Source organism: Quercus suber, unplaced genomic scaffold (genome assembly GCF_002906115.3).
Source record: "Quercus suber isolate HL8 unplaced genomic scaffold, Cork oak 2.0 scaffold_15, whole genome shotgun sequence".
Taxonomy (NCBI): domain Eukaryota; kingdom Viridiplantae; phylum Streptophyta; class Magnoliopsida; order Fagales; family Fagaceae; genus Quercus; species Quercus suber.
The window spans coordinates 447,031-457,368 of record NW_027069480.1 but is presented as its reverse complement, the minus strand read 5'-3'; the positions used below and the strand labels follow the sequence as shown (position 1 = coordinate 457,368).

Below are 10,338 nucleotides of genomic sequence, written 5' to 3'. Positions count from 1 at the left end.
AAAATTGTGATTATTTGCTAGTTTTTTTTTAAAGAAAAATTTAGAACATATTAGGAAAAGTTTTTTTTTTTTTTTTTTTGGTTAGTGTAAATATTGTGATTAATTTTATTTGTTAGTATATTGTGATTATTCGCTAGTATTTTTTTTTTTTTTTTGACATTAATATTATTTTGATGAACTTGATTACTAATTGCCAAACCAATGTCTAAATATTTGGACACATTTATATAAGATCATGAATCTACTTAAGAAAAATTGTTTATAATGACTAGTAATATTATGATTAATTATTGGGAATGTTGAGTACTAAATATTGTGATTAAATTACAACATATTAGGAATTTTTTTTTTTGTTAGTGTAAATATTGTGATTAAATTATTTGCTAAGTTTTTTTTTTTAAAATTAATATTGTGATTATTGGGAATATTTAGTACCAAATATTGTGATTAATTATGTTATTACAACATATGGGAATATTTGTTTTGTTTGTTAATGTAAATATTGTGATAATATGCTAAGTTTTTTTTAAAAATTTAATATTGTGATTAATTATTGGGAATATTTAGTACTAAATATTTAGTACTAAATGTTGAGAATTTCTCCTTTTGATCAACTTTTATATTGAATCCATCCCATTTTACTCCTTGCAATGCCTCCACTACAATTCTAGGTTATCCTTGGTATCAAATTATATTGTTATCAAATTTATCTTTTTTCTTAATTTTTATTTTGTAAGATTGAATTTCAGGTTAGTTTTTTAGTTGATCAAATCCTAACTATCAAAACCTTTGGGACGCTAGTTTCATGTTTCTAGAGTTTTATAACAGGGACAATTCGTGGCTTAACTTTGAGAACCTTAAAAGCATTATGCATAAGTGTGTCGACAAGTAGTTATTGCATTTACTTTTGTCCCATCAGAGGACACCAAAGGAACCATGCAAGTTCCTGCCTCATGGATTTGATGGCTATAAAAAATAGCATATGACCTCAGTGGTGCTTATGGCACACTACCTCCTTGTTTGCATTAATCCTATGCACTCTTTTTACCATAAATTATTTCAAGATATATTTGTTTAAGATTTGTAACAAAGATTTCAATGGATAACTGGTTGGTATATAATATTTTTGTTCATCATAACTTATTTGAATGGGTTTTGAAAGTCATGCCCCTAGAATGATTTGGAATTTTAAAATAATATGAAATTGGTAATGACTATTTTTGTATGTGACCTGAGGTGAGTATATACAAATTTGGTTGAGTGCATGCAATCTGTGTTTTTTGATGGACACGTAGATGGCCGAAAAGAAATCTAGTTCAATAGACTCGTTTTCCATATATGAGTACAATGGACTCGATTTCCTTTAAACCAAACCGAGTCCAATGAACCTGATTTCTGGGCCTACAAACCGAGTCCAATGAACTCGATTTCTGGGCCTACGTGGACACTGTGTCTACCTCAGCTGCTAGCAAAATAAAAAACTCATGTACAATATACTCTATTTTTAACCCAAAAATCGAGTCTTCTAGATTTGAATTGTTGGAAACCAAATATGTTTGAAACATTGCCTAACTAAAAATATACTTTGGGTTTTATAGTTATTTAAAAAAAATATCCTGAAGGGTGACCACATAGCAACCAATAGTAAATGATAAAATAATCAACCAAAAAGAAACAGGATACGATAACCAAACAATGTTTCATATGTAGTTACTCCCCTAGTTTAACTTACATCACTTCTACAAAATATTAATCTTAAAGAGTTCCTGTGTATCACACACTCAAAACACATTGGGAGATGGTGCTCAAGAAACCGCAGGCTTGCTATCATAGGCCTCTCTTGCTTCAAGTACATCTGGATGATAACGTTTGGAAAGGACTTCAACTTGTTCAGCAAATGACTTGTTTGAATGCTCACCGATGTGTTTGACCATCTGGTCCCATCGCTTTTGACATACCTCTCCCGACCTATGCTCAAGCAAATCATCCCAGTCCACATCTTCTATGCAGCAAGCATCCAAGCTGTAAAGCGCATCCAGCAGGCGGTAGTCATCAGCATCAGCCCATAAACCTTCACTGACCATAGGTGATGTTAATTGGTTATACCACTTCATGCAGCAAAGCACATTGCTTCTGGTAGATAACTTATCACTAATGGCTTGCCAAGCGATATTATCTCGCAACATACCATGCTTAGATTTCTTTTCTTCAGTGGCTTTCATTCGCAGATCCAAGTTTACTAAATCAAACAAGTTCTGATACTCCTCTTGGGACCAACGCCCTTTCTTCGAATTGGGCAATTTTATTCTACGCCATGTATCCTTTACATGAAACCTATGTTTGCCAAGCGCATCAGCCATCAATTTCCACTCTGACCCATGTTTTTTATGGAAAGATCGGATAAGTTCATACTCTTCTTGAGTCCATTTACGCTTCTCACCTCTTTCAAACAAAATATGGGCTCGATAATACACACTCTCAGTAGGCCTCCAAGGTAAGGCTGCTCCTATTTCCTTCCAACAATTTTTAGCCTTACGGTGAGATTTACAATGAAGAACCATGTTTAGGCCTTCATCACCTAACTGGTGTTCCTCTATGTAATCAAAAACAGCCTTTTTAACCATCTCATCTTCTTCTTGTGAAAACCTCTTACCTCGTACTAAGCTGTCATCTTGATCACTATTCCCTTCAATTGGAGCATCAGATGAAGAAAAAACCACCACATTATCTGAGAAACTTACTCTCTTGGGTGTTCTCTTCAGTGGAGAATTTTCGTTAAGATCACTGGTCTGAATATCTTTCCTTCCTTTCTTTTTTGTAGGCTCAACCTTTTCTGTGTTTTTCCTATCTGAGACCTCTCTTTCTTTTCCCATACTGTTCTTCACAGTAACATCACCACCCTCTGTGTCCCTCTTCCTTTTCTTCCCCTTTTTGTCTACTACTTTACCATGCTCGGTTTCATCATCGTCTCTTTTCCCAAAGCTGTTGTGCCCCTTAACTAGCTCATCCACTTTGTTATTCTCAAGGGTTTCATTAGTATAAGAAGCTGTCTCAATTCCATCTTTGCTCTTTTCCTCCTTATGCTTCTTTTTCTTTTTCTCCTTCTTTTCACCTGCTTCTTTCCCATGCTTCATTTCATCATTGTCTCTTTTCCCAAAGCTATCCTGCCCCTTAACTAGTTCATCCACTTTGTTATCCTCAAGGATTTCATTCACATAAGAAGCTGTCACAATTCCATCTTTGTTCTTTTCCTCCTTATGCTTCTTTTTCTTCTTCTCCTTCTTTTCATTTGATTCTTTTCCATCCTTTTTTCCATCATCGTCTCTTTTCTTAAAGCTATCCTGCCCCTCAAGTAGCTCATCCGTTGTGTTGCTCTCAAGGATTTCATTCACATACAAAGCAGTCTCAATTCCATCTTTGCTCTTCTCCTTCTTATGCTTCTTTTTCTTTTCTTTTCTCTCTTCATTTCTCCTCTCATCCTCACCGCTCATTTTGATACCCTCCTCCACTCTCATAAGCACATCATTTTCGCTTCCATTCACCTCCAATATATCAGCTTCATTTCCCCCGTCTTTCTTACTTTTATAGCCTTCAAGTGTTTTCTTACCCATGTAGCTAATAATCAACCTCCAACTTTTAACCTGTTGCTGCCAAAAACCCTGCTGCAGAAGCTGAAAAATAAAATAAAATGGCAGAAAATTAAAAAATATTTCCAACAAGTTTGTCATTTTTTAAAGTGAAGCAAAGAGATTTGACAAAAAAAGGTTGTGAATGGGAAACAGATATAGATTGTGGTTATCATTTTTTTTTCTTCCTACTCATTTGAACTAAATAATTGACATTGTTATGCTTATAGCCATGGTTTTGAAAACCGGACCAGACAGCCCAGCCGGTTCAACAGGGAACCAGGCACCAGTCCAGTCCCAAAAAAAACCCCCCAAAACCAGTCAAAACTGGGAACCAGAGGCAAAAGCAGTTTTGCCCCAGTCCAGTTTCAAAACCATGCTTATAATGCTGCAATGTAAATGATGCTTTTTAACAGTAGAAACAAAATATACTAGCAATAACAAAACACAGAACCCAACCAGCATTATTAAATAACCCTTCAACCCTCGAAGAGATTTTACGAAGTTGCAATGACCAGTACAGTAACATACAATAACAATCAGAATTCAACTGAAACCAAAAAAACAATTAAGTGTAAGACTGTTAAACAATCAAGCGGCCACTTTGGAGACTCAAATATAGCCCAAAAATTCTTGGTTTTGTCTCTCCACAGCCCACATAAAGAAGTATAGATGGAATCCTAGAACATAAGGATACCGGCCATATAGGAGATTCAAAAATGAATCACCCAAAACAACATAATTAAGCATCCATTTGATATCAGTTCAGTGTTGAGGGCATTTTTTGCAACATACCAAGGCTGTCGGTTTTGCAAAATTTGGCACCGAGACCAAACCAGAGGGGAGGAATAGTAAACCGAGCAAATTGTAATTCAATTGGTTCAGAATGGTCAGTTTCCAATCTGCTCTAAAAACTCTTGAATCAAGTTTCTAATTGGGTTGCTGATACATAAAGATGGCAGGGGGAAAGGAACTTATTTAAACCCCTTAAAATGGTCATTTACAGAATACAACCCAATCACAATTTGCTAAAATCTGTTTTTATAAGATAAAAAGCCCAGACAATGCAATAAGTAGTCGAGATTAAATATAAAGAACCAATCTTGAATGTTAAATATCGCATTAAGATTGAGACTGAAAGATATCCAAATCCTTACAATGGGTCTCACTTAGCACAATTGCCAATCTCCCAAATCCTCTACTTAACATAATACTAAATTTTCCACAATAACTTACATGTGGATTAAAATCTCCACCATCAAAGCTTTTTTTTTTTTTTTTTTCAAAAAACAAAATTCTAATCACATACACAAAAAATGTCACACCTTTTTTTTACTACTTACTGAGATAGCAAACTATGATTAGTGTAGCATCCTTTCACTAGAAGCACCGTTTACATCACTTTTATAGTACACCAGTCACAATCTGTCATGTCAATAGTGCTGAAAGATATTGTGAAATTTGTTATGTCTTTATACTTATTGAATTCTAATCTCCAAACTCCTAAAAGCTCAAGGTAGTAGTAAATCAAAACTAGAAAATCCCAAAATGACCATAGTTTAAATCAAGAAAGAAAACCCATTAAAAAAAAAAACAAGTTTCAATCAAATGGGTCGCCAAAATTTGAGTCAAATTCTATTTTTATCAGAAGCCCAAAACTTCCCTCAACAACACTGGCCTGAGATAACAATCATATTACTATTACTTAGAATATAGAGCTCTAATTCAAAAGCTTAACTAAATATATCAATTTAGCAAAGCTTTAGCTTCAGCTCAAGACTAACATTATGCAAATCAAAAAACCTCCAATCTCTCTCTCTCTCTCTCTCTCTCTCTGAGAAATAACTTCACAAAAAAGCTGAAATGACCATAGTTTAATTAAGGTAGCAGTAGAAAAACCCCAAAATGACCACAGTTTAAATTAAGAAAGGAAACCCTTAATAAAAACAAGTTTCAGTCAAATGGGTCACCAAAATTTGAGTCAAATTCGATTTTTTCAAAAGCCCCAAAATTTTCCCTCAACACAACACTAACCTTAGATAACAATCATATTACTATCACTATAGAATAGAACTCCAATCCAAAAGCCTATAAATTTCATATTCAGATGACTAAATATATCAGTTTTTTTTTTTTTTTTGCATATCTTTAGCTTCAGCTCAAGACAACTTTACACCAAATCATAAAACCTTCAATGTCTCATACAATCACAAACACAGACACACATATAAATTCACAAAGCATACAAACATATCCATAATCATTCATACTCCAACAAAAACACCATATTAGACAAATTTTCAGAAAAAATCCAAATAAATAAAAAATACCCACAAATCCAGCGATGACCATACCCAAACCCCACCTTTCAAACCCAAATAAAAAATAAAAAATCACCAAATCTTCGTTACCTGTGGTGGTTGCAGAGGTCATGGGTCTCTCTCTGCCAAACGGTTCCCTTGACGTTTGGCACACAAACCTAGATTCAAACCCAAATCCAAACAGAAGCACAAATGCAAACTCTCTTCCATGGCTGTGGAACACCAAAGCTAGTGTTGGTGGCACCCGATCAGAACCTTCAGTGAGGAACCAGCAGCAGCAGCGGTGAGGAAAAGCTCAAAATTAGGTTCGGTCTGAAATTAGGTTTTTACTCAACTATTTAAGTTTACTATTTAACTAGTCGCTAACCCGTGCGATGCACGGATAATTAAATAAAATTGAGTTAAAAATGAAGGAAGATAATTAATTTAGTTCAAAATAAAGGTTCAACTAAAAAATTGGTAAAAAATGCAATTAGTTTGTACTTTCTTTGAAATTGAACCTAAAAACAGAACCGTACGTATGTGAGGACAATGAAAATGATATCAAATATTATCATGATGAATGAATTGAAAATTCACAACTACATTAAATTTAAAGAACAAAGAAATTTGTTTCACAGCATTATATTAAATGATTAAAGCCCTTAAAATGAGTGAGGAAGACACAAACTTTTGCAGACCAAGAATTGAGAGTAATTTGGTAGAATTGTAAAGTAATGCTTTCTTTCATATGCCAAAATATCATCCAAAGTATAAAGTGTCTAATGGAACCATAGAACATGAAAATATATGCTCACTAAGATGCAAATAGCTTAATTAAATTTATGACTAATCAACAACAACATGGTGTGGAAATTGTTTACCAAAAAAAAGGAGCATCCAACGATCAAACATATGTATCTAACAATTCTAACCATAAAGTAACTACAACATGAGAATTTGGTTCAAAGTATTAAAACAATAACTAAATTTACAAAATGCCCTTTATATATATATTGTAGTGATGGTGTGATGCCCCACCACAGTGATAGAGCCTCACATATTCAACATATGCTCACTGTCCGCTGGAGGTCTTCCTAGAATTTCTTATACATTTGTAACACTAACAATTAGCCGTGTCCACCTATGTTAACCCACCAAATTGTCTTCAACTTCCAAAAAGGAAAAGTGTTAGCTCTCTAGAAACCACTGTTCTTTCGAGAAAAGATGAATAGGTGAAAATCAATAAACTTACTATTATGTATTGAACACTATTTTACAACTAAAATCTCATACTACTCTTAATATGATTCTTCTTTGTTTTTTTTCCTTGAATGCTCAGGCTCTCCAAGTGCCATCAGTAATTGGAAGAATTGGAGCTTGAGCTTCATAGCTTTGGTGATATAAAAGCTTTTGCCAAACTTCACAGACAAAAGCAGAATTCCAGAATTTTCATTTCCTACTTTTGCAGCCCCAATCAGACTAACTAATAGAAAATTTGAAATTGCTATCAGACATTGACCATGATACATGATAATAAAACAAAGGCAGGGAAGTAAGAGATCAACATATCTGATAACAACAATCAACACTTACCAATTATAATTCACCACCACTGATATCACAGAACACACAAAACTAATATGAAATTCATGACAATTAAAGATAAGCCAAAGACAATAGAACAGAAACCACTACTATGAACAACAGTTTTGAACCTTCCGCACTAACCATACACTGCCACCGACAAAGCGAAGGGAAGTTATCAGAATCCTTTTGGTCTAGAAATTATTTCGGAAAAAAATCATGCTCTCAAAACCTTCAGGTACCTAGAATATTAATCTCTTCAAGGATATGGAAATAACAATTAGGCACTAGCCTAGAGTAACTGGGTCAAGTTCAACCTCTTTATTTGTAGTGTGTTTGGGGCAGATTTAACTATACATTTGAACCTAAAATTTAAATCTTTATCAAATTAAATAAGTCTATAATCATTTCTATTAAAGATGAAGAATAACTGATTGATAGCTGCTATCATAGGTGGTCTACCAGCTGAGGAAATTGCTGCAGAAGCTAAAGAAGTCTGAGTTTTTTTTTTTTTTTTTTTTTCCAAAATATAATGACTCTAGAACTGTGCAAAACTTCATCGTATAAAGTTAAAAGTTATATATTCTATACAATTAAAAGTTATATATTTACTGATAGATTGAGCAATAAACTACAGCCAAGAAAATGAATAAACTTGACATCTGCACTGCTTTAAAGAACAGAAAAGCAAGGTTGTGGCTTAATTTATTGACAAACTCATCATTTGCTGATCATAAAGGAAAAAAAAAAAAAAATTAAATTCCCATATCATTTGCATCTTTTATTCCCATAAAAAAATTTAAATTCCCATATCATTTGCATCTTTTATTACCATAAAAAAATTAAATTCCCATAAAAAAAAAAAATAGCTTCAGCAATGCAATTAACTGTTGCTTTTGTTTATTTTTATTTCTAATTGAATTTGAGCTCTGCCCCGAATTCTCACCTACATGCTCTATATACCTTTTTTTTTACTTTTTCATTTTGCTTTTGCTTTTGCTTCTTTATATTTTAAAGTTTTTGAAACAAACATTCAAGTTATTTGGTTCACACATTACTTCTGCTTACTTATGCATAACTTTTAATTTCTCACAAACCAAAAAACACAATAAGTAAATAAAGTAAGATCGATCTGTATTTTCTTCTTTACACAACATTCAAAGCAACCTTAAAATGGTTTGCAGACAACTATCTGGAAAAAATCCCCTAACATTCCTTTCAAATATTCTTAGAGATTTAAATTACACGGCATAGGATCTCATCAACCGTTATGTTATTTCCAAGTAAAGCAGAATAGATTCACAACAATGGAATTTCCTAGCAAAGCAATTCATTTTTATTTCTAATTGAAGAAACAAAAACACAAAGCATAATAAGAAATGAATGTGCTAAAAAAAAAAGCAATTGGTGACAAAACATGACACTATGGTTGTAGTTTTAAAATAGAGCATGTGACAGTATTGGCAGTTTTTCTGTAGTGTCTGCCAGAATTGAACCAAAAGATAGAGCTCCAATTAAAAACCACAGGAATCAAAACAATCATCCACACCACAGCAAAGCAATTCATTGTTATTTCTAATTGAACAAACAATTACAATGTCTGCACCTCTGCTAAGCCTGTCCCACCTGGATTCCAAAAGAGAAGTTGCAAAACAACAGGGCTTTGAACATTTACATTCCAAGCTATTTCCAATCGGTCAGTGGGCATGGTTGCCTAAGCTTATTAATTGGGTATTAATTCCACCTATAGCTTATTTCATAAATTAAAACCTCCCTTAAGCATAAAAATAAGACACAGAAAAGAAATGCGGTAGGAAGGAAAGTGTAAAAATAAAAGAACCTAGGAAAGTACTACGGCTTTGTAAAAGACTGGCTTGTGGCAAAATACAATGTTTTGGATGAAAGTTGACCCACAATTCTCTGATTTGCCAAAGCAAACCCCATTAAACCCGTGAATTACAAGAACAGCTCAGAAGTATAGATAAGACTTAAAGAGTCCATATCCGAATCAATTTGCTCGGTTTAATCAATTATATCTCTGTCAAAGACCCAAACTCTCAGACCAATAATAAAGATTCAATTTTGAATGTGTGTTTGTCTTCCTTATAATCCCAGAAATTGAGTCGTGTGTTCAAAACCGAGGAGCAAACCATTACTACCAATCCATATAACAAAATGTAATAAGGGAAACAAAAATCATCAAGCAAAAGAATGGAGCACAAAAAGAACTGAGATTTGGAGATTACCTAAACCGAAGCAGCCACGTTCTGTCAGTATTTATACACTGTGAGGAGAGGAAGACAGGAAGGAAGGAAGGAACTCAGATACACTGTGAGAAAGAGAAGGGCTCTTCTTCGATCCAGAGAGTTTGCGGTTGTTGTGGGTGGTGGTGGTGCCGCTGCTGCCTGCTGAGTTGCGGTGGTTGTGGGCGAAACGGGAAAGGAGAAGGGGAATGGGAATGGGAATGGGAGAAATAGGATCTGAGGAAGGAGATCTTGGTTTGTGGGTATAGTGGGTTTCTGTTGGTTTGTGGGTATCGTGGGTTTTGATTGAGGAAGGAGAAGGCAGAGAGTGGGTTTAGCTTTTATCGGGTTTTAGAAAAGTTTTATGTTGCGTGAAAAGTGTTTTTTTTTATCTCTCTCTCTCTCTCTCTCTCTCTCTCTCTCTCTCTCTCTCTCTCTCTCTCTCTCTCTCTCAGTTAATCAATTATATCTCTGTCAAAGACCCAAACTCTCAGACCAATAATAAAGATTCAATTTTGAATGTGTGTTTGTCTTCCTTATAATCTCAGAAATTGAGTTGTGTGTTTCAAAACCGAGGAGCAA

At 34.1% G+C, this 10,338-nt stretch overlaps 1 protein-coding gene across 3 annotated transcripts; it reads right to left on the bottom strand.

Moving 5' to 3' along the window:
- Nucleotides 1-1,657: 1,657 nt before the first annotated feature.
- LOC112009064 (DNA-binding protein REB1) lies at nt 1,658-10,095 on the bottom strand. 3 transcript variants are annotated; one of them, XM_024041408.2, is made up of 3 exons: nt 9,760-10,095; nt 6,038-6,259; nt 1,658-3,671 (listed from the first exon to the last, which is right to left on the bottom strand). In XM_024041408.2, exon 3 carries the CDS (start codon nt 3,609-3,611, stop codon nt 1,806-1,808), a length of 1,806 nt encoding a protein of 601 aa, XP_023897176.2. In that variant the 5' UTR covers nt 3,612-3,671; nt 6,038-6,259; nt 9,760-10,095; the 3' UTR covers nt 1,658-1,805. The 3 variants fall into 3 exon arrangements, with proteins under 3 accessions (XP_023897176.2, XP_023897175.2, XP_023897178.2); XM_024041407.2 differs by having other exon boundaries at nt 6,038-6,202; XM_024041410.2 differs by lacking the exon at nt 6,038-6,259.
- Between the last annotated feature and the right edge of the window lie 243 nt (nt 10,096-10,338).